The 23,711-nt window shown below is 55.6% G+C and overlaps 1 protein-coding gene across 3 annotated transcripts in view; it reads left to right on the top strand.

The window, feature by feature from the left end:
- Positions 1-640: 640 nt before the first annotated feature.
- FLT4 (fms related receptor tyrosine kinase 4) overlaps positions 641-23,711 on the top strand; it is a 60,140-nt gene continuing 37,069 nt past the window's right edge. For all 3 annotated transcript variants that reach the window (XM_054841961.1, XM_054841960.1, XM_054841958.1), the window contains exons 1-2: positions 641-887; positions 22,965-23,061. In XM_054841961.1, the coding sequence (XP_054697936.1) occupies positions 830-887; positions 22,965-23,061 (155 nt within the window). In that variant the 5' untranslated portion in view covers positions 641-829. The remainder of the gene's footprint in view (positions 888-22,964; positions 23,062-23,711) is intronic.

The following is a 23,711-nucleotide window of genomic DNA, read 5'->3' as shown; positions in this document are numbered from 1 at the left end:
GCAGGAGGAGTGGGGCTTCAGGGGTGCGTGCAGGGCTGTGTGCATGCAGGTGTGAGGTATGGGCTTTGGGGGGGTGCATGCAGGCATGAAGGTGTGTGTGCGAGCGGATATGAGATGTGTAAGTTCACGAGGTGTGTGCACACTGGTGTGAGAGGGTATGTGTGCATTGCCTCTGGTCTGAGAGGTCGAGATGTGCACCCAGAAGCACACAAGACAGAAGGAGATGTGTAGGCATTTGGACACAGGTGCAAGGTGATGCGGGTGCACGCAGATGTGGGTGGGATGTACAGGGGTGCACGCAGGTGTGTGGGGCATGTGTTCACATGAATACACACACAGGTGTGGGGGTGCTCACGCGTACGCAGGGCAGGGGTGATGCACACGCATGCACACAGGTGTGGAGCACGCTTGCACCCAGCTGTAGGGCGATGCACACCCATGCACACAGGTGCGGGACACTCATGCACACAGGTGCGGGACACTCATGCACACAGGTGCGGGGCACGCACGCACCCACACAGGTGCGGGACGTGCAGACACCCCGCCGGTGCCCGGAGCCGCAGGTGCGCCCCCCCGCCCCCCGCCCCGCCCGCCCACCCCGGCCCGCCCCGCCCCGCCGCCCGCCCGGCGCCCCGCGGGCTCGGCGGAGGGCGGCGGGCGGCCCGGGCGGGCGGAGGAAAAGGAAGCGGCCCCGGTGCTCCCCGCCCGCCGCCGTGCGTCGCCGCAGCTGGGGCGCGGCGGGAGCAGAGCTCGGGCGCGGGGCGCTCCGCACCGCACCGCTCCGCATCGCTCCGCGCCGCCCCGTACGGACCTGCCCGCAGCCCCGGAGATGAAGAGAGTTTGCACGCTGCCCCTCTGGCTCTGGCTCGGCATTGTCTCGGAGGCAGGTGAGAGCTGCGGGCTGCCCTGCCCGGCCGGGGCTGCGGGCTGCCGGCTGCCTGCTCTGCCGCCCGCCCCGCACCTGCGGGCGCGCTGGGGATGGGGGCTGCCCCGGCGGGACGGGACCCGGCGCTGCCACCCGCGTGTTCCCCAGACCCCGCAGGGACCCGCACTGCCTGCCGCGGCGTCCCTCATCCCGGACGGGATGTGCCGTGCCCCGGCGCTGCCCGCCCCGGGCTCCCCCATCCCCGACGGGGACCGGCGCTGCCCGCCCCGGGCTCCCCCATCCCCGACGGGGACCGACACAGCCAGCCCTTGGGTCCCCCAGCCGCGACACAGCCAGCCCTTGGGTCCCCCAGCCCCGACGGGGACGCGCCGCGGTGCCCTCCCGGGTGTCCCCGACGGCCGTGACAGCATCCGCGCAGCGAGAGGACGGGACGGGAGGACCCTGCCGCCGTCCCCGCGGGGTCCGGGGCCGCGGGGATGAGGCCGCGGGTTAGCCCACGCTGTGCCACGGGTGTACTCACTGCAAGCAGGGGGAAACCTCATTGGACTCTTGCAGGAGGGATTTCACTGTGTGGGGAAGTGCCTGGCCGGGAGGGCAGGCTGGAGGCCGGCTCCCTGCTCTGTTTATTTATTTTTTCATGCACAGTCATTAATTTGTGAGCGTCGGGCAGCGTGTTGGGGAGGAAGGCGTGAGGAGGCAGTGGTCCATGCTATGCCGTCCAGCCTGCCTCTCTGAGCCGGTCGCTGACAGCTCAGGTCCACCTGGGAAGTCACCCAAGGCAGATCCTGGTGAAATGCTTTTCTGTCCCATAGCACTTCTGGGGCAAAAGGCTGTTGGGCAGCCAGTCAAATCCCTAGCCGCAGCTTCGGTCAGGTGGATGAGGGACCATGGCAGAGATGGGGCTGCAACACCCTTCTGGACAGCAGAGACCGTGGGGCAGAGCAGAGCTGGGTGGGCACTGTCACAGGGCAGTGGGGACGGGGCACCAGCCCCACCAGCTTCCCCCAGGGAAGCTCCTGTTTGCATGAGTAAAGTATTTATAGCCCAGATAAGAGCAAAACCGACAGAAAGTTAGTAATGCTGGAAGCTTGCAACGTGGGGAGATGAATTTTGGGAGCATAAATAGAATTTTCTGTAGCCTCATCTCAGTGACTCACTGTCACCGGCGGCGTTTCCTGTCGTTGTTGAAGTGAGCTCACGGGAGGGCTGCAGGTCTGTCCACGGTGGTGCGGTACAGACAGCATCGCCAGCAGCGGCACTGTGAGCCTGCTCTGCCCAAAATGCTGCTGACAGCTCTGGTGCTACAGGGCTAAAGGACCCACCGGGCTGCCAGAGCTCCGGGGCTGCTCCGGGAGGCAGGGCAGAATGGGACTTGCTGCTGGTGGCATTGCGGTGGGAGCTGCAGCTGTTCAAAGCTCTCTTGTTAGCAATTTGTAAAGCATCGTGTAGCTCTTCTCAGGTTCTTTCATCTCCCGGAGGTGCGGGGAGCAGTGCCTGGGAGGCTGTGGCCAGCGCGGCTGCGTGATGTGTGGGCCTCGTCAGCACAGGGCTGCGCAGAGCTTTGAAGCTCTCCAGTGCTGCCTGATTAGTGCAGTGACGAAGGGCAATGTGGAGCTCAAGTGGGGGACCGAATCCTGGGGATTTGCTGCCTTTTCTACCTGAGACCAATTTGTCAGTGCGTAAAGGACCCACAAATTCCTCACTAACCATAATCCCAACTGGATGCAAATATTTGCTCCCCTTGGAAGCAGAGGTGGGGGTGTGAGACTGTTCCACCTGGGAAGGGTGAAATATTCATCTCAAGATCATGAAATGTCTGTTCTGGCTCTGTGTCCTGCTTGTTCCCGCACCCTGGTACCTGGTTAAATGGGCCAGTGCTAGGAGGGGATGTCATGTATGAGAGCACATGGGCTCTCCCTATGTCCCAGCTCTGCAGTGCTCCCAAGGATGGAGTGGAGTTGGGAAGCTGCCCTTTGCAGGTGGTGGGATGGGGGGAGCAGGTAGAGGTTCAGCTCCAGCATCCCAGGGTGTCTCAGGGTAACCCTCTGTGGATGGCGATGACAGCATGTGTTCCCTGGGCTGCGATGTGGTCAGAGCAGCGCTGACCACCCCACAGCCCGTCAGAGACTCCAGCTTGCCGCTTTCAAGTGCAGATGCCCTTTGCGTGAGGGAAGGGCCCGTGCTTGTGTAGGACCTGAGCCGATTACATTGGCTGCTGCTGCCTGCCCTCCTCTAAGATCACGCAGACCTCCCCGGCCGGGTGCTCAGACAGCCCTGCGCTGACCGTGCCAGCAGCAACATTCGCCTTTGCAGCTGGGATTTGAAGCAGTTGCTTTATTGCAAGTAATAAACATGGGCTGTTTCAGCAACACCCTTTCATGCAAAAGCCCATGAGTGCAGAACAAACCCCGCTCTGGCTTAACCCAGTCGCTTGCCAGGGCCTCCAAAGAGGAGGTGGGTGTTGGGAGGGATGCAGCGCGTGGTCCCCGGGGGCTGCCGGGGAGGGAGCAGCCACGGCCCTCATGCCCCGTGGTCTGCTCAGGGATGATTTTGGATGAATGGGCTGCAACTACCACCCTGGGATTTGGTTTGGGCATGTGAGCCCGCGGCTCGCTGCCGGCACAAACAGTCACGAGGGTGTGTGTTGCTGAGCTCAATTTGACGTCTGACTGGGGGGACGCTCCCCCAGCAGCACAATGTCCCCAGCCAACGCAGGCGGAGTAGAAGGGGGCTTCCTCTGGCGTGTCCCATCCCACTCCACTGCCTCTCTCCTGTGGGCTTGCTCCGTGTGGGATCATTGTCCCCAGGGTGTCTCTTGGCCCCAGGCTGGTGCAGTGTTTTCCAGGGCAGGCGTGGGAAGGGCAGGTGCTCCTGGCTGGCCAGGAGGGAACAGGCTGTTCCCAGTGTCCCGCAGCAGTTCCTGGGGAGGGAAAGGGAGAGCGGGATCCCACGGGAACAGCAGCAGGAGGGGGCCGTGGCCAGGCAGCGCTTTCTCCAATGCTGTACGGGGCATCCACAGCGCTCAGGAGGTCGCTTTGCAGAGCAGCTGCCGAGCAGAAGGGGGCTCTTGATGGTTCATCTGGTCCGCCCAGCTCTCAGCAGCTTTGAAGGACAACAGGAGCCCTGGACGTAGGACCCATCTCACCCACCCTCTCCCCAGCCGCTCAAGCTGGCACAGCAGAGGCGTTTCTAAATGAACGTGGCACCTTTGCATTCAGCCTGCTGGACTCAAACAGCCCCAAGCAATGGGGGTCAGATGGGGGGTTCCCTTGCCCCCAGTTTGGGGAGGCTGTGTATTTAAACCCAGTGGAAGGAGAAAGCTGCAGTAAGCCGGGGGTGATGGGGATCCCGGGGGTGTCTGCAGGTGTGGGGAGAAGCAGAAAGCCCTGTGATGGCTGGACCCCGCAGACTGCACTGCCCACGGAGGGTGGGGAGCCGGAGCAGAGGAGCCATGGTCATGGTGGTTTCCGTGTGAGGAATGACTAAACGTTGCAGGGCTCTTCCGCTGGGAAAGACTGGCTGGAGCATTGCGACAGAGGGCTGCAAAATCATGGCTTGCCTGGAGAAGGCAGTTCCTGGCGGGTTCCCATGCTGGGAGGATGAGGAGCACGGTGGGGGGCCAGTGGCTTGTTGCACACCACCATGCAGCAGTGGAGCTCATTGCCGTGGGGCCTTGTGGGTGTTAGATGTTTGCCTGGATCCAAAGGCAGTCATGCATGGAAAAATAAATGGGTTTGCAAGGAAAAAAATCCACAGGTGGTTACTTAAAGGTCCCCTTTCCTGCCCCAGACTGTGAGCCAGAGGTGCCCAGCACCATGTGTTGCCTTGACCTGCCCCAAGCAGCTCCTGCAAACTTCCACCTGGGCACAGGGCAGCAGGGAGCCGGGCACACAGCCCTGAGAGGGTCCCACGCCAGCTGGGTGCCATGGAGGGGACCGTGACCGCCTGGTGCATGCCAGTGTCTGCTGGGGAAACCAGCACTGAGCCTTGCCCTGGGCGAGAGCTGGAATTATCTTTTGTCCTTCATTAGGAAAAGAAATACTGCTGCAGCTGCACTGGCATCTAGTGACTGGTTAAATTAATTCCAGGGTTTTTATTGCCTCTGGCTATCCCAGACCTTTGTTTCTTGTTTCACGTTGTTAAAAGAGAGGGTTAGCCGGGTCCCAGGGGGGCTTTTTCTCTCTGGTCAAAATAGTTCTGATGTTTTCGGCACACAGTATTATTGCCCATCTGCGGTGCCTCATTGTTAACACAAAATAGTGGAAGCGGAGATGGCCTGTGGTCAAGTCGGCGAGGAGGCACGAGCCCTTGAGCCCAGCGTGACCGCTCATTTTGTTGAGAGGCTGCGGGCAAATCGCTCCATCTCTAGGTGCAAGTTCAGCAGGAGGAGGGTGAAAACCTGGCCCCGTGGCAGCCGGTGGTGAAACTCCCACTAAGTTTTATAAGCTGAGGATATTAAGTGGGGAGTCTCTCCTGGAGTTGTTTCCCTGCTGAGGTAGCAGAAACAGGTTTCAGCCAGTGACTTGTATTTCACCTTACAACTTCTCCCACGTGTGAATTGTTTTTCTTGCTGCGTTTCTGCCCCCTCCTTCCAGGGCGAGGATCTCCAGCGCAGGCTTTGCTGGCCAAACCTGGAGGTGCCGTGGGACGAACGTCATGTGCTAATGAGGGAGGATCGGTTTAGGGGGTCAGGAGAGACTCCAAACTGGGGAAACACAGAGAACGGGGTGGTGGGGAAAGGCAAGGGATACTTCGAGCAAGTGCTGTGGTCTCCCCTTCTCTGAGTAGGCAGCTGCTGCTCCCCTGCTCCGCTTCTGTGCAGCGAAAGGCAGCAAGGACCCGAGGGCTATCCCCAGGAAGGGCCATGGCAAAGGGCTGAGTGCGTTGCAGACTGTCCTGGTCCCTGTTACTGATGGGCAGAACCCTTGAGTGAGCAGAGGGAAAGAGGAGATGAGATTTTACCCATCTGCAGCAGCCAGTCCAGAGCCAGTTACAACTCTCAGCGGAGCCTGGAAAACCCCAGTTTGGTTGCTGAGAGATAAGCGAGAGAATAAGTTCAACCCTGGTCCCGGTCTCAGCGCATGCAAAGAGGGAAGCAATCAGCGTAGCTCAACGATGCTTTTGGGACCCGTTGCTGCCGTGCGAGGTGTAGCCACCCACTTGTGTGCAGGCGCGGAGGGGTTAAGTCTTCTCCTGGCTGTGTCTCCAGTTGCCTGGGCAAATGCCAGCCGGTGAGCCGAGTCCGCCCACCTCCGTCTGTGGTGCTAGTGCCGGTGACACAGCGCCCATGCACCATCCCACCACGGCCACACTGCGCAGCGTGGCAAGGACACCCGCCTGGGCAGGCCCCGGGGGCCAGGGCATTCCCCTGGGGAAGGGTTAAGTGAAGACAAGTGGTGCCGATGCCAGGCTGGGTGTCCAGGTTCTCCCTTGGTGGAGGTCAGCGGTGGTTCATGGGAAAGGAAAAATTGGCAGCTGGGCCGGATGTCCCTGCATTTCCCCTCTTCCTGCAGCCGCCTGAACGACGTTCCTTATTTAGCTTTCCTGACGGACAGGAGGAATCTGATGGCGGAAACTGTCACTGCCTGATAACAGCTCAGGGACCCCTTTATGATGGGCGGCACGGCAGGGAACAGGGCAGCGCTCCTCCTCGCCGGGAGGGGAGAGCCGGGCAGCCGGGGCTGCCCTTTGCACTGGGTTTTTGGAGGCGGCCGTGGGTAGTGAGGGAAGGGCTGCCAGTGCCCTTCCCTTTGTGCTGGTTTGTGTACAAACTCCCTCAGTGGTATTTAAAAGACTCTCAAGGCCAAGAAGTGATGGCGTATATACATTTTTATTGGCATTTTATTCTTAGTTTTGGTGAGTCATCTGAGCTGGTGGAAAGGGCCAGGGATGGGGACAGGGGAGGCATGGAGCGAAGCCACCCTGACGAGGTTGGAGACCAGGTGAGGCTTTCCACTGACTGGCAATGAGGATGTGAAGGGCAGCCAGGGCTGAGATGCTTCAGTAGGAGCTGGGAGTGATGACCAGCACTGGGAGTGAGCTGAGCACATGCATCAGCACTGAGACTGGCTCCCATGCAAGGATGCTCTGACCAAACTGATAAACACTATAAAGGGGATGTTACTGCATGTTTTATTGTCCCCAGCTTTCTCTTCATAGAAGATGGCATCTTGCTAGTGTCTGAGCCACTCTCTCACGTGCACCCATGGTGACCAGCCCCAAAACCACAAAAGGTCCTGAAATACAGCCTGTATTTCAATGTATCCATTGATTTTAATCTTGCATCTGTGGAGGCCACCAGGCTGCTCCAATACCAATAAGAGCATTGTTTCCATGGCAATTAATGTAATTAAAAAGGGCAGAATGTACAGCGAGACTGTATTTTTTTAAAGAGCAAGGCAGCCCTTGCTGCTGGACTGGACATTGGTCTCTTAGTCTGTGCAATGCACAGATTGGCGTTGCTGTGCTCCGTGTTGGGATGCAGGGCATGGTGAGCTGGCTCAGCTGGGCTGGGTGGCATGGGGCTCACTCAGACCTGTGCAAAGGCCCCGCTACAGCCCCGCAGCCCTGAGATCACAAGTCCTCTGCTGCTCAAAGAGTTTTGGGTTCCCTGGGGTGGTTAGAGCCGCACACTCCATGGTGTGTGTCTGACCATTTCAGTTTTAGCTGAGCAATATTAAAAATCTCGCTGCAAGACTGAAGACCTCAGCAGGAACTCACAGGAGTTGTTGCTGTGCTCTCTGAGCAATCCGCTATATGACCAGCTCACCTACCTGAGCATCCGTGAGTTACAGGCTATGCTGGTACCTCAAGACCAAATGCTTCTTATTTCAGCTAAGTTCAAATTCCTTTTGTGTTCGCTTTCTGTCATCAAGCGGCATAGGCAGGGAGATCGGTGCAAAGGGAATTGCTGTATCAGTCCATTTGTGTTCATATATTGCTCTATCAGTGCCACGGGTGTGTGCAAGGCTGGTAGACATGGGAAGGAAGCAGGAGCTCCTGCTCCAAATCCCAGCGCATGTTTCGGATGGCCGTGCTGGGGATGAGGTACTCGTGGGGGATAACAGGGCTTTGCCTCCTCCTGGCTATTCTGAGGCAGAAGCAGCAGCAAAATTCATAGTGCAAGTTATTTGTTTAAAATCGTACGTGTTTCTTAAGGTGTCACTTCCTAGTGTGATGCATAGTCGCTATTGCAGCGAGATGAGTTAACTTCCTGCTATATCTTCCTGGGCAGGAATCATCTCACCCAGTCCCCATCACATAAAAGTTTAGTGTATAGCCTAAGGCACTTGCTCGACAGTCAGTGGTGGGGGAAAAAGGCTTTTTTGGAGGCACTCCATCTCATCCTCAAAGAGGTGTTGAAGGAATTGCCTTTGGGGAGGTGATGGCTGAGACTGTTCCGAGCCTGCGTGGTGTCCGCACACATGCATGTCCCCAGGACCAGCACTGCCCCTCTGCCAGGCTGCATTTCACCCTCTTCCTCGCCGGCCACCCCGGTGCTCTCCACCTCAGCAGCTTGCAGCTGCACGAGGGGACAGGCACGGTCTGGCAGAGGGTAAAACGGAAGAGCAGCATCAACCAAACAACTGATGGCCCCAGTCTCGGGAGAGGAGGTAGTGGGATCATGTGGAGTGAGCAGTAGACAAAGGAAGGAAGTTTTTATTACTGGGCCAAATCCTGAAGTCCTTCAGTTGTATTTAGGCCAATGCCTCAATGACTTCAGTGGAGACGGCTGAGTAAAGAGAGAAGAAAGGGCTTCAGGATCTGGCCCTGGGGTAATTGTGTCATGTGGGAAGCTTATAAAGAATTTGCAAGCTCATGATGGCTTTCCTGAGCGGCTGGCACTAGCCAGTGAGCAGCACCCATGGCAGCCAGGCCTCCCACCTGGGTCACTGTCCCCTTCCTCTCTGGGGACGCAAAGCACCCATACTCCAGTGGGTTCACCATTTCAGCTGCTGGCAGAGCTTAACAGGGCTCGGCAGACCCTGTGGGGCCCAGCCACGTGCCCCGGGTTGGGTAGTGGCTCCAGAGGTTTGTGAAGGTCTGTCTGCATGTTCACGAGACCCACGGAGGGTTTTGGGGTCGTCCATCAGCTTTCTGAGTTACGGAGGCACGTGGGCTCTTCGTGCAGCAGGGAAGTCTGTGAAATGTTTACTGGTGTCATGTGTTCTCCCCAAAAAGCTACAAAAAGTGTAGGGCTGAGTAGTGGAGCCTGGAAAACCCTCCATTGGTTTCCCTGCATGTGGAAAGTCCCATGTCGGCTGGGGGAAGCATGTACATGTCTGTGCAGACACATGCATGTGTGCTGACAGTGAGGTTCGGCTCCAGGCTTGGCTCTCTGTCTGTGACTTGTTTTCCCCATTTCTGAAATACTGGTGTCTGCTGAGATGGATGTTCAATATAGTGACCTGAAAAAATAAATACTGACAAAAGTGAGGGTCAAGTCAATAGTTTCCATGGACAACAGTAAATCTTTATATTTACTGAAGCCAGAAGGTTGGGCACAAATTGTGGTTTATACTCAGATTTGGAAACTGCCAGCTCAGAGTGATGGCAGCAAGTAAAATCACATCCAGGAGAGGTGACGGCATCCAGTGCCCATAGCAATCCATCACTCACGCATTGGGTTGTCCCAGCCTGAGCAGAGTCCCCAGTGAGGTGTAATTTTGTCTAAGTGGCCATCATCCCTTCATCATGCTGCAGTGCTCAGCCCTCGGGAAGCAAAGGGCAGAAGTTTAACGGCATGTCCTGAAAGCGTGGCGGCCAGCTGTGATGCAGGATGCTCCCGCGGGAGATACATGCATTCACACCAAGAAACTCCCCATGCTGCTGGGCGAGCAGCGCGCGGTCCTTGTGCTGGGATGAAACACGGGGGGGGAAGCAACGACCTTGCCTGCAAGTGGAGTTACCCAGCGATGCCTTTGTAAAGCGATTTAGCTAAAATGTAGTGTGCATCTGGGCCTGATGACTCCTCATTCAGTTTGTTGGTTATTGCCAAACTATCAGATTCTGTAATTGCTGGCTGTGGCAGTACCACTGGTGCTGGGATAGGATCAGGGTGTACCCTGTTCTTCATCTCCTCTCTGTACCGCGATGTCCCAGTGTGCTAGTGAAGGGGAACCACAGCACACCCTGTACTGCCCCATTCTGGGCAGACAGGCTTGGACCCCAGTGCGTGTCCCCTTGGGTGACAGCGTTGCGATGGCATTTTCCCACTTGGTTGGGATTTGCTTGCTTATGTGCTACAAGGACTAACAGAGGCAAGCAGAAGGCATAGATGGTAGCTCAATGCCCCCAGTTTGAACACCTGAGGATGGGTTTTGATGTCCCCCAAACCTCCTGTGTTGTAGGGAGGCAGGAACCTGTCCAACAACATCGGTCACACCAGAATTGCACCCAGGCCAAGATGTAAGGCCTGCTGCCATGGTGCCTGCATTGCCCAACGTTGCCCCTCCACAACGCTCGGCATTTCACAATATTTATGGCCACTCCTCACCCTTGGCTGCTTAGACAAATAAAGCCTAATGCAGCCCAAGGCAGTTAATCCCTGGGTCTCCAGCCTCCCAGCAATAACAAGGCCTGGGTGGCATTTCAAAGAATGCACTGGGGGAGAGGGGGAGCGCCAGGATCTATCTTTTATATGGTGGTGGAAATACAAGCCTGCCTTCATTGAAGATAAGCGGCGTTGGCCGGGCTAAGCTCCTGCTCAGAGGTTATAGCAGTGATGGAAGGCAGGAGACTCCGCACGGCATTGGCCCCGCAGTAACCTTTGCCAAAAAGAAAAACACTTCTTAATACAATAGTAGATTTAAAAAAAAAAAAAAAAAAAGAAAAGAAAAATAAACAGGGCCCCCGTGAACTTAGGAAACCTGTGCTGGCGTGCAGAGATGCGCCTGGTGAAATGGCCTCAACAGCACCCGGAAGGGCTCTGGTCCCCGGACCCACATTGCTGGGAATGGGAAAGGGCCCGTGTCCGTCCTCAGCCCCTTGGTCCAGTGTGGTACTGAAACAGCCCCACTGCCAAATGGCTTCTCCTGCCTTTGCGGTCCAAGCCAACGTGTCTTCCCTTTGTTCACGCCTTGGCTTTCCCGTGGGGCTGGGAAGGCTATCCCCAGCCTCACCCCACGGCTCTGAGCACCAAGTACCTTACAGTGACCAAATAGGAACAGCCGAGGAAGTGGCGTGTTGTCTCTTTAGCACAATTTCCCCGTTAGTACTTCTGCTCCTTCAGTGGAAGTCATTAGCATATGTAAACGCTTCCTTCCCATTGCGTCGGCTTGCGTGCTCTCCCCGCTGAGCTGCGTCGCAAAGGGAAGCACCTTTGAATGGGAAAACAACAGTCAACCTCTGAGTATTAACGAGACAGTAACTGGGTGTTTATGAAACTTGGTAACCCTCTTGTAAGCTATTTTTAAAAAGCAGCATAAGATGTTTTAGCTTACTGGCCTTCAAATAGCACCAAAGTCCAATACTGCCATTTAGGCTGGGTGTTTCATCATAGGAATTGTGCTATGATATACAAAGTGTGACATTTCCAACTCAGCCTTTCTTGGAAGGGAGCTAAATTAATTTCATAGCTACGTGAAGGGTGCTATGTGGAGGTGGAGAGAGAAATCTGTGCAGATGTTAAACAGCCAGCTAATCTCAAGTGATGCGAATGCCCCAATGCACTTTGGCTCTTGGAGACGATGATGATCATATGCTGCTGCAGCGGGTTCTGGCTTGCGGTTGCAGCTCTGTGCCAAGAGAAACCGAGAGCGCGCGCGTTTGTAACTTGCCATCGATGCCCCGGGCAGCCCCGTGGGGCCGGCTTTCTTCCCAGTGCCCTGAGTCTCTCCATCTTCAAGTCTCTTTGCCCAGCAGGGAGCAGATGGGATCACTGACCCAGGGGTGAGGAGCAACCCAGCAAAGCCCTATGTGGGGGGAGAGCTTTGCTGCGCTCTCTAGAGCTCGTCCCTCTTGGGGATCCTGCAGAGAGCAGAGTAACATTTTTATTAACCACATCAGGGAAGGCTGTGGCGTTGGCCAGCTCCCGCTGCTTTCAAGGATGGCAGAAAGCCAAGCTGTGCAGTATTTTCCAGGAGGATTGAAATGTCTTATCTCCTACATTGCTGTAGGTGCATTTACCCCAGGGAATTGCACCTCCTGTCCTGCTCACGTGGATGCCAGGAGGGTTCTCAGATCTGCAGCGAGCACTCGGAGCTCTTCCAGCAACCCTCTCTGCTCGTCACGTCCGACCTCGTACCTGAGGTTTCCTTCCTCTGCCGCCACCTCTGATGATTAATTCCCCTTTGAAGAGCATGTGCCTGTGATCTTCCTGCTTCTCCTCGTGCCCACCCCGTCAGAGGCAGCAGAAAGGGTCGTGCAGATGCACATGTGTGCACGTGCGGGTGTGCATGCGGGAAGCTGTGCCGTGCAGGAGGGTCCGTGCTCTCCCTCTCCCCAGGCAGCAGCGCGCTCTCATGCCCGTGACAACTCTTCCCTTTGCTTTTTTATTATTATTATTTTTAGATTATACTTGATGCTTGAAAACCCTGCTTTGATGATCAGGAAGTTTAAATTCCTCCTGCATTTCGCTTGTGCTTCCGACTTTCTGGACCCGTCCTCATTTAATGTAGCTTTTTCATGTCACGTTGGCTCTGGGATAAATCTGTTTTCTTTGTTCTCAGTTATCCTTCATTAGAAGGAATAAGGATTCCTCCTTTCTCACTTGAGTATTTTTTTTCCCAGGCCAAAGCAGCCCAGCTCCTGCTGCCCTACCCTCTGTGGCTTAGGCAGGGATGGAGGTACAAATAGGCTGTGTGATGGGCCTGCAGGGTGCCTGGAGCAGATGGGGAATTGAATCCAGGTTTTCCAAGGCCAAAATAATCATCTAATTGCAAAACAGTTTTCCTCACTTACCCTGTTCATCAGCTTCTCTTGCACTCAGCAGCTGGAGATCAACTTGAGGACGGGTTGTGCTGCGGAGAACAGGCACTGCCAGCTCCAGAGTAGCTGTTTGGTTTGAGGACTTGAGTTGATTTCACTTCACAGCTAAGTAGCAAACATCTGGATGCAAACTCTAGGGACATGAAGATGGAGGAGCAGGTTTTTTTTGCTTGGCACGGTGCCCCCCAGTCCAGCTGCATGGCTTGCAGACCCCTGAAAAAGCCTGGCATTGTCAGCCTGGCTGCAGCAGCCTAGGCGGGAGGCAGGCAGGGTCCGCAGGCTTTGCTCATGTGGCGGAAACCTGCCCTGAGTGGGGCACAGGGATTTTTTCAGCCTGTCCATAAGCCAACAGTCTTGGGAAGAGCTAAACTTCAAAGGCTAGCAATTAAGCCCACACACATCAAGGAAAAAGCAAACCTGTGACTTGCTTTTTTCTTTCCAAATGCTGCTGCCCTTTTCTCTCCATGCTCAGTGCTGACCCTCAGGCTCTATCTGACTTCCCGGTCAGCTGCCTCTGCCTCCTCGTCTCCCAGCAAGAGTCAGCTGCCGAGGCCTTGCTTAGCTAGAGCTCCATCTTCCCCCAACGGCGCATCTGTGGCTTGCTTTGACAGGAGCTTCACCTGAGCACAGCCTCTGGGAACAGCTTATGGTGGAGCTGTAGTTAATGATGTCCAAACTGAGGGTCTCCTTTCCGCTGCTTCTCAGGCATTTCCCTTCCTCTGTGTCCATGCAGCAAAGCTCCAGTGCTGCAGGTGGAAGCCCCTGCATAGGTGTGGGGGCTGGACCTGGCTCTGCCTGGGCTGTTACTGACCTTGGCGTGGGCAGCTGGGGCTCTGGGAAAGAGGATGATGCCCTGGCGTGTGCAGGGGGTCCTGCCCTGATGCACCCACTCTGTTTGGGCAATGAGCGCTTTAGGGACTCCTAGACCTGGATGTCTCACCTGGATCGCTGCGTGTAAGAGCTGGTGGTGACTTGTCCTCAGGAATTTATGCATCTCTCTGGGAATCTCTCTGTGGGTATCCTGCAGTGGCAAAATTCACAATTTAGCTGAGCTGCATGAAAAGGTACTTTGTTGTTTGCCTCGTAACTTCATTAGGTACAGCATGAGCAGCAGTGAATAACAATTGCCTTTAGTGGTTTACCTTGTGTCATCGTGTAGGCTCTCATTTCTTCTCAGTGGCCCAAAAATCTCTTTAGTGTCCCATGGGTTTGTACCCACTGCTGCCAGAGGTACTTCAGCCCAGTAAAGCTCCTGGGGTTACACCTGGATAGACGCAGCGTGGAATTAAACTCTGAATCCTGCAATGGTCAGGCAACTCCTGAGTGGTCACAAATGGGTTAACTGGAGGTAGCAGCACTACAAGCTTTTCCAGAGCCACCTGCCCAGAGATCCCAGACCCCCAGGGCCCACAGGGGGATGTCCCTGGCCCATCCTGGCCATCCATTTGTGCTGGCAACACCTGTGTGCCAGGTACCAGATTTGGACCAACACTCATTTCACACGAGCTGTGGACCATCCATTGCATTGGTTTCAGGTTAGAGATGTAATGAACGGTGCTAATTTCTGTTACCAGTCCCCTAAAGCCATACGATCCCTCTGCTCTTTCTACGTCACATTAATCACGTCCTGTGGGGGCAGAGAATGTGAGCAGGGCAAGATTTTGAAAGAAGTAAATTAAAACGGGAAGAGAAGCAACCTGACAGTCTTTAAGATGTGGGAGGATAATTTTAATTGAGTTTTGCAAGGGTTTAGCCATGCAGTTAATAGGGGCCACTGGAAGAGGGGTGGCTGTGTATGCTAAGCAGGGTGGCTCACCCCGTGCTCCTGCAGAGCCACAGCGATGGCCAAGTGGGAGCTGCCACTGGCATTCTGGCAAGTCTGAGGATTTCTGCCCTTTGGGGAGTGAATCCTGTGGACAGAATAGGTCCTGTTCCTGTCTGAAGGTGCTGGGGTCCCCTCCCTGCGCGTCCCGCTGAGCCAGAGCTACCATCCGAAATGTCAGGGAGAGGAAGCAATCCTTGGCTTGTTAGTTTCTACAAGGAAATAAAAAGCACAGATGGCTTGAGCATCCTCTATCTCAAAGGCAGGAAAAGGATTCTCCGGGCAGGAGCAGGCAGCCAACAAACCCGGAGCGATTCAGGGAATGGGGGACCAAACAAAGCGGCATCTGGCCAGCCCCTGGCCACAACAGCAGAAAGGGTGGGCCGGCGGCCCGCCGAGGGGAAACAAGCTCTCTGATGTGCAGGAGCATCCCTCACCCAAGCGAGAGCAGCAAACAGCCGGCTCCCCCGGGGCCCAGGGAGGCTGCTGACAGCAGAGATCCTGGAGGAGGTCTGCAGGGTGGCCCCGGCTGACCTGCTGCCCCAGGCCGGACATGTGGCTACCTGACAGAGGCTAACTTTGGCTCAGGACGTAGCCTCTTGGGGAGGATGGAGTAGGGAGCGAGCGCGGGGGGGTGTAGGGAGAGGAAAGACGGCAGGAGACAGAAATGCAAACATGGCCTGACAGTGTGGGGCAGGGGGAGGGGAGGAGGAAAAAGCAGGGTAAACCTGGCAGGATGGAGCAGGAAACCAGGCTGGAGCGAGGCAGGGCGATGGTGAGATAGTGCTTCCTGCGGAGGGAGAAAGGCAGACAGATAAATGCCCCCAGACAGGCGCTCGTTGACCTCTCTTTGCGATGCTTTGGGATGGCATGGTGGCGGGTCCCAAGGGCATGGGTGGCTGTGCCCGGTGCAGACCAGAGTCCCGAAAGCAGGTGGCAGCATGGTCAGGCATTGGGTGTAGCTGTGCTCTGCTGCCTTGGGGTAGCTGGCTTGCGAAATATCCTGATTTAAATCCCTACCTGGAGGCACCAAGGGACTGGGACTGGAGGACATAAGGGTCACTTTGCTCCTCAGGACAACCCAGCTCTCTCAAAAGTGGTTCCTGCTTCCAAAGTCCTCCATTTGTGTCCCCTGATGTGGCTGCTGGCTTGCAAGTGCAAAAGCCGAAGGAGCCCAGAGAGCTCCTGACTTTCTTTGCTTCGTTCCCCATCAGTGTGGGTGGTTATGAGATTTTTGTGCCTTGCCAGAAAAGAACCAGTTAAAATTTTTGAGCACTGAGAGGCTAAACGGCCCTGTTGGGGTGCATGCATTGAGGCCAGAGCAGCCTTTTGGACTGAGGCCATGGGGCTGTTTGGCTGGACCCACGGGTGCTAGATGCACGGCCGTGGTGCCATGGAGTGCCAGGGGCTGGGGGAGCAGGGCAGAACACCCGGCCTCGCAGTGCTGCTGGTCTGGCAGTGACTACTTCTGCTTGTGTTGGAACCATGCTGCCGTCATGTGATGCGCTGGTCGTGTCTCTGCCCACCTCATCCCACTCCCCGCTTGGCTGGCAGGCAGGGCGATGCTTTGGCTGGGAGCTCCCCTGGCTGCAGGTGCTGAGCTGGAGGAGAGCCCTAATTTTTGCACTCCCCAAATGCCCTGTCTGTTTGGACACACATCCCTCCTCCTCACCTGGCATCACTGCAGACCTGTGGTGCTTGGGATTTCTCTGAGGCTGGTGCCAAGAAAAAAGCATTTCCACCAGCTCTGGTGGCCCCTTCCTCAGCCCTCGTATTGGTCCCTGCTCAGGGGGCTCCTGCCTCCGTACACCAACTTACCCACAGGTGACTTGGGGCAAAGTTAATGTCTCATGCTTTTGGTGTTGGACAGGAGGGATCAGACACCCCATAATGATGATCACCTCTGTGTTTTGTGAGTATTGACTGAGTTCCTATAATTAGTAGTCCCGTGTCCCCTGAAAGGGGACAGCCTGCCCTGGTTGGAGCAAGGGAACATCCGATGCTTTGGGAATATCCACAGAATGGTGAGGAGACAGATCCACCACACTTTGATTTGGTGACATTTCAGGGCTTTGAGGTCCATGGATGAACATCTCTAGACCGGAGGAGCGTTGTCTCACCAGTGGCATTGCCCAAATGGGAAAGGTGTTGCCCCAGACCTGAATGAGCTCTTGGTGCGTGGGGGTCAGTCGTGTGGCTGGGACAGCGATGCTGCCGTAGCACAATGCAGGGCACAGAGGGGCTGATCCTCCACAGAGGAGCACAGCCCCTGCGTTTAACCCCTCTGGGACGCGTCTGAAGTGATGGTCAGCCCTAGGTTGCAGAAAAATGAACGTCTTTCATGAACCCCATAAAAGAAGGGACCTGCTTCCTTTGCTCTTGTGTAAATATATAGTTTTGTGGGCATTTCCAGTTTTCTATCATTATCGTTTAAAATTTATTTATTGCTTACACCTCAGACTGTTTCCATCTTGCCCACAGCGCCCTTTAGCATGCCACCTCTCTGTTTTTCCCCCAGCCTCACCGCAGGCATGGGTGGCTGTCACCCTGCCCTCGCAGCCCCCAAGCACAGGCTGCTGGGCAGAACCTGCTCCATTTTGGTGTGAAGTCCTGCCGTGGTTTGGGGCTTGCCCTGCCCACTGTGAGGCTGGAGAGAAAACACCTGGTGTTTCATCCCCACATTGGCTGGAGCATGCCATTCATTTCTCAGCCTCATGTGATATCTCACCTCTCTGCAAAACAAGCCTTCCTCCGTGCTCGTGAGCACCAGGAGGAGGAAGAGGAGGAGCTGACAGCCCTACATCCAAATTCCCCCTGCTGCTCTGCCAGCTGCCCGCTCCTTGCGTGACGTGACACTCACGCTTTGCCGCTCCAACCCACAGCTGGACGTTTGCCCCATGCGTGAGTAGGAATCGCTCCTTGGGGGAACTTCAGCCCTGTAGGTGGGAAGTTGGCTCGGCTCTGCCTCCGGCACATGGGTTTCCCGTGTGCCTGTGGGCGGCTGCAGGTCCTCCAGCACCAGGCACCAGGGCAGTCAGTTATACCAGCATGGGGCAGGTGGGGAAGAGGTAACTGGAGCAGAGGGGGAAAACAGCACCTGTGGTGCTGGGGTTAGTTCCTACAGGCAAGGGGAAATGGTGCACGTGCATTTTTGCCAGCAAATGCTGCTAATTCGGACAAGCCCAGCCTGGAAACCTGGAGGAGAGATCTGCAGAAAGGGCAGAGCAAGTTTTCTCCTCCCTCTCCCCCCACCAAGTCAGCTATTGCCGTTCTTCTGCATCAAAAAGGGTCATTCAGTCCCTGTTTCCCCAATTGCCAGCAAGGTACCAGAATTTTATTGTTGCCTTTCCAGGAGCAGGTCTTTGCTCACATAGTAATCGTGGTGTGTGATTGCATGTCTAAGTGCACATCTTGCCCTGCTTGCAAGGGAGGAGCCCCACCAACTAGATTTGCAGCCTGCAGGGGCAGCTCAGGGCAACCAAGGCTTCAGGGTGGTGGAAAAACCCAAGGGAAATGAGAGATGCTTTGCAAAAGGAGCCACATCAAGCTATCTGGTAGCACTGGGCACTAAGCAATCCCAGGGCGTTCAGAGTGCTGTCGAGTCCCAGCCAGGGACAAACCGGAGCAGCTGACTGAGCCCAGAGAGTCAGAAGAGGCTTGTCCATGGTATTTTGTGTTGCAGATGCAGGATGTGGGTAAATTCAGGGGCTCCATCCTGGAGCCTTGGTCTGGGGATTTGGTTGCTCAATACAAATCTGCCAGAAATCCCTTCTGTAGATCTTGAGTTTCTGCCTTGCTTTGTTGGGATGCACATTGCCTGGGAATTTTTGCCTGAATACAGCAAAGTCTTTTGGGAGGCAGTAGCAGGGTCAGGGTAGCTTTGCTGGGGGAAAGGACACTCTCTTTTTCCCCTTCCAGCCTACCTTTTGCCCCAGTACAGCGCTGGTGTGGGCAGGCTGGGTTAAGCTGAGTATGCAAAGTGCAGGGAGACAAGCAGGAGCACGCAGCCTTATCTGGACCAGCTTTACTCCGTACATGTTATTTTGCAGGTCTGGTCACAAAACCCCAAAGCAGTAAGTTTGGTGGCAGGAGAGTGAGCTGTGCCGGTTAGCTGGGGACACACAGTGGCTGTGGCCAGGGCGATCCAGTCCAGCGCCGGGGAAGGAAGTCAGCAAGAAGGACAGAGTGTGAACAAAATCCCTCTCCGGAAAGGCGCCCTGTTAATCAGTCAGCAGGGCCGACTCAGCAGAGAGGGAGGGAAGGGGAAGCGGAGAGGGGCTGAGGTGGTGTGGGGGGGCTCAAAGGGAGGATCCGGTGCAGGGCTTCCTGCGACTGAAAGCAGAGGGAGAGCGGGAGCCATGTTGTGCCATACCATGCTGTGCCATGCCTGCACCTCAACCCGTGTGCAGCCTTTGTGCGGGTTTCCAAAGCCATCACTCGCTGCGGTGGTGCTGTCTCTGGCGCAGGCATTGCTCTGCAGTGATTTAGCAGTCTGCAGCCATCACAAGGGAAAACCAGGCCCCTGGCAAGGCTTTCCCACAATGTGCTCAAGGTCAGGCACAAAGCTGGAGCCTGCAGGCTGCTCGGTCTCTGTGAGACATGCTGGAGTAGGTAGCGCTTTCCAGGGCAAGCACGGCTTCCCCACCAGGCAGGGAGAGCCCTGGGATGCAGGAACCCAGCGGGCAGCCCTGCCGTGCTGAGAGCAACGGTGATTTCAGGGTGCAGAAAGAGGCGAAGGGGGCTGGAGAAAATGAAGGAGCTGCCGGCGATAAGCAGAAGGCCCTCAGTGCAGCCTGGCTCCTTTCAGAGCTACGCGCTGAGAGATCAAGGCTAGGAAAACCGCTGGGAAACGCACTTCTCTGAAAATAGACAAGGTGTGAGTGGTTGTGGGATCCTGCTTCCTCTCCCCGCATCCCATCAATCCCCCTCTGTTTATTTTAATATCCCACTGCCAACTTGCTTGGAAACCATCTTGAAAAAACAAAGCTTGCCGGGGCTGCCGCATGCCTTTTTAATTACATTAATGCTCTCCCCATGCAAGGGCGCGATTTGGTGTGCAAGAGAGAACGGGGTCTGCTCGGAGGGCTGAGGAGATAAAGCATTGCCGGGGTTGGAGGTGGGGAAGGAGGAACTCGGAGGAGAGGAGACGCTTCATGCTCTGGAGACATCTCCCTCGCGCCCTGGGATTTGCCAGAGACACAAACCATCTGTATGTCGGTTAGCGGAGATTTAATGGCCAAACCCAGCACCAAGTTCAGTGCTGGGGAGAGTGAGACACAGGAGAGAACCATAGCAAGGCACGTGCTCCCTCAGGGAGGGAAAGGGCAGGGGCAGCATTGGGGTGGATCTGGCTGACAAGCGCAGAGAGGGATGGAGAATTTTTGGGGGGAAAGTTGATGGCCTTGAAGATGCTTTTGCAGGCTGGGAATGGCTCTGTGCATCCCTTTGCCTGTCCTGGATGCTACAGGTGGCTGTGGGCACCAGGACCCCGGAATGGGGCATCAGGGTGAGCCGTAGATCCCCAGCATGATCCAGAGCCTGATGCGGGGAGTCCCTGAAGTTCCTGGCAGTTCAGGACCGGCAAGGAGGCTGGACGGCTGCGAGAGCCGGCCTGATGCTGGCTGCCAGCAGCAGGAGAGTCCCCAGCCCTGCGCCGCGGTGCTTTCGGAGGGAGCAGTGGTTCCTTTTCCTGTTGTACTCGCGGAGGGCTACGGACAGGATGCATCTGCAGGAATCCCACAGCCTCAACCTGCACAGATCGTACTTTTTCTTTCTTCCCCTCCACCCCCTGGTGTTGTTTGCTAACAGGTCACCAGGCGGCATGTGAAGGGAGGCAGAGGGCTATTTCTGCAACCGTCCTGCTCCCCCCAAGCCCGGCAGTGGGGCAGATGCAGTGCACAGCATCGGCCGAGAGCCTCCTGCCACCTTGGATCACATTTAGTGGTTCAAGCAAGGGGGACCACTGCAGTTTTGAGAGGAAATTCGGTGCCTGTCGCAGCCAGCCCCAGGGATTGCTGTGCCAGGGTTTTGAGGATTAGCTTTCTACTCACTGCCCAGGGCACCATCAGGATGAGAGGGTTTGCAGTCCCCAGCCAGCCCTGTGGCGAGCCATATCTTTCACATTTTGGGCTGAGCACCGTGGCCATGTCGGGCACCCCCAGCTGCTTGCTGGGGCGATGGACTGGCAGGCTGTGGCCATCTGGAGAGCAGTGTTTGCACTGGGATAAGCGTGTCCAGCATTAATAGGAAATGCAGCTTAGTGGTCAGATTCCTCTCCTCCCCCCCTTTTTTTTTTTAATAAACCTTGTTACATTTTGAAGGGATTTTACCAAAAATGCAGTCGTTTATTTTCACAGCCCCAGGGCAGATTTTTGTGTGTGACATCTGATGTCCCCTCCCTTGGGGAAGAGGAGGTTGGGTGCACGAGGCAGGGTGTCCTCCATGGGGGCCAAGAACCACCTGGTCTCAGGGGCCGCGGTGATGCCGACCCACATGCTGAATGATGAATGATGGCTGCTGCTGCTGCTGCTGTTGTTGTCGTTGAGAGAGGGGTGTTTGTAGGACGGGCCTTGGAGAGCAGGACCCCCGCGCAGGTGGAGATGGGCTGGGGTGGCCCCTGGGCTGACACCGCCTCAGGCAGGCGAGGGAAGAGGAGGTGGGAGGTGGTGGGGGGAGATGGCCGGCGCCTCGCCGTTGCCATGGGGGCAGCCACGGGGACACCACCTCGGAGCCGTGCGCAGGCGGGAAGGAAGTGGAGAACAATCGGGGAGAACAAGGCCGGCGGCCCTGGCCTGGCCGTGCCGGTAGTGCTGCTCAGCACGTCCCTCTACTGCCATATCCCCCTCGGCGGCCTCTCCTGGTGGTGGTGGACCCTGGGCACCCCAGCTTCTCCACAGGCCTGGCTCCTCATGCTGTCCCTCAGAGGTCTTGTATCGGAGGGGCTGGCAGCCATTTGATGTCTCCTGCATTGGTGACATGAAATCTGTACGGGCAGGTTTCCCCAGAGAAGCATTCATCGCATGGCTCTGCCACAGGGCTTCCAAGGCGTGCAGTCCTCAGGCCACGGTTTTGGAGGAGATGTGGCATATGGCGTTCCTGTTGCTTGTGAAACTTGTGGAAACACCATGTCCTCGAGACCTCTCCCTCTCTGCCAGATCTCTCTGAAACTGATAAATGGGTTTGAATGTTATGAGGGAAGGAGACAGACATGCACAGAATGCGGTTGCAAAAACCTCACGTTTCTGTAGAAAATCAAACTAGCAACATATTTTTGCATTCTTTTCTTCCTTAACATTTAGCATCTACCTGAGTCACAGCTTCACATTTTGCAACTCTTTTTTTTTCTTTTTTCTTCTATTTCTGGTTAGTTTGCTTGCTTGTTTTTGCAGTCACCAAGGCTTTTCTTTTGAATTATCTTGCGTCTCCAGAAGCTGGAGTTTTAAGATAAAGATCATGAAGTAATGACAGTCAGCAACACCGTGCTAATGAAAAACAACTGGTACGTCTCTGAGGGTAACCGGTACTTCGAGATGTTTTGCCCATGAGGAGCCCACTTAGGGTGCGTCTGGCATGCCGGAGATGCAAGCACACGAGAAGTGAGACCCTCCCAGACAAAAGCTGGGAGAAGCGTGTGATAATGTGTTTAACTGCCCATCCTTGAGCCTGGATATTTTCACTCCTGGGATGCCTGTCCAGCTGCGGTGCAGGGAAAGGGGGCTGCTCTAATCCCCACAGGTTTGGTCCTGTTTGGGTGACTGCCTGTCCCAGGAATGCCTGGCAGGAGGGCATTCAGTGAATGCCTGCTGGCTCCTGAGAGCATCTCTGTACAAATGCAAGAGTTTTGCATTTGTGGTATCTGGGCGCCCCTGACTTGTCCCCCTGATTACAGAAAACTACATGGGTTTAGAAAAATCTCCTGCCAGACTCCCTCTAGTTATCAGATAAGATCATTTCAGAGCAGTAGTCCAAGTGAGCTCAGTCACCTGGTGAGGAATGGCCACACCTGTATTCCCTGATTTCTGATCTTCCATTCTTTTTCCGACCCTCATCTGTGCTAGCCTGCCTGCCTGAGCCCAGGGGCTGTCTGGCCTCAGTCCTAGAGCTGTTGTTGAAGAGCAGCAGCTCACTAGAGCCAGGAGGGCTGCAAATTAATCACTTGTGTCCCAGTGAAGCAGCATTAAACTATTTTGTAGGAGCAGGCTCCTACAAGATCTTTCCTTCAAGAGGCTTTGCCCCTCTCCGGGCTCGTGATGCCAAACTAGCTGCTGACCACGCAGTGGATCCAGACTACCAGATGTCTGCATCATCTCCTCTCCTTTCTCTCCACAGATCTGGTGAGCAGCTATTCTATGACCCCCCCTACTCTTAGCATCACCGAGGAGGAACACATCATCAACGCCAAAGATACACTGACCATCACCTGCAGGTAAGGTGCATGGCTCTGCCTAGACTGCTCTTACCTGTTAAGTGTTGGATGACCAGGCAAGGACAGCCCACTAGGGAGATCTTGGCTGCAGCACACCTGCAAATTAGCACAGCTGACTAGAAATCTTCCACACTGTAAATTCATCTAATTAATTAATTGAAAAAGAAGCTGAAAACGTCTCAGAGGAGATGGTGATAACCTCTGCTGTAGTCTTGCAGGCAGAAAGAAGGTAGAGAAATATTTGCATGATCTGATAGCTTCCTTGTAAGCTCTTTAGGGAAAGTGGCCTTCCTAACTCTCCTTGTGTTTCTCTGACATTGCTTATTCTCACCTCATCAGGGGCTGCTAGGGTTGTAGCTCTGGTTTCTAAATCTGGCAGGTCATTTTGGGGGACATTGAGAAATATCCATGGGAGAAGGCAAGGCTGCACTTAGTGGTGGCTGGGAGAGGCTTCCAGTTTTTCTAGGAAGCTGGGATTTAATGCTCTGCCTTGTGCACGTGGGGGTGAAGAAAAGCTTCAGCCAGGCCAGGTGAGTAACTCAGTGAGAGGAACTAGAGAATCTCTGGTCGGTTTGGAGACTCTGGCTCTGAGAAGGTGGCGTGCCTGAACTGATTTGTCCCATACTGGGGCACTTGGCTGTACGTGTTCT

This window comes from Grus americana, chromosome 14 (genome assembly GCF_028858705.1).
Source record: "Grus americana isolate bGruAme1 chromosome 14, bGruAme1.mat, whole genome shotgun sequence".
NCBI classification, from domain to species: Eukaryota; Metazoa; Chordata; class Aves; order Gruiformes; family Gruidae; genus Grus; species Grus americana.
Note: the sequence above shows the minus strand (reverse complement) of the source record. Positions and strands in the feature narration are given on the sequence as shown.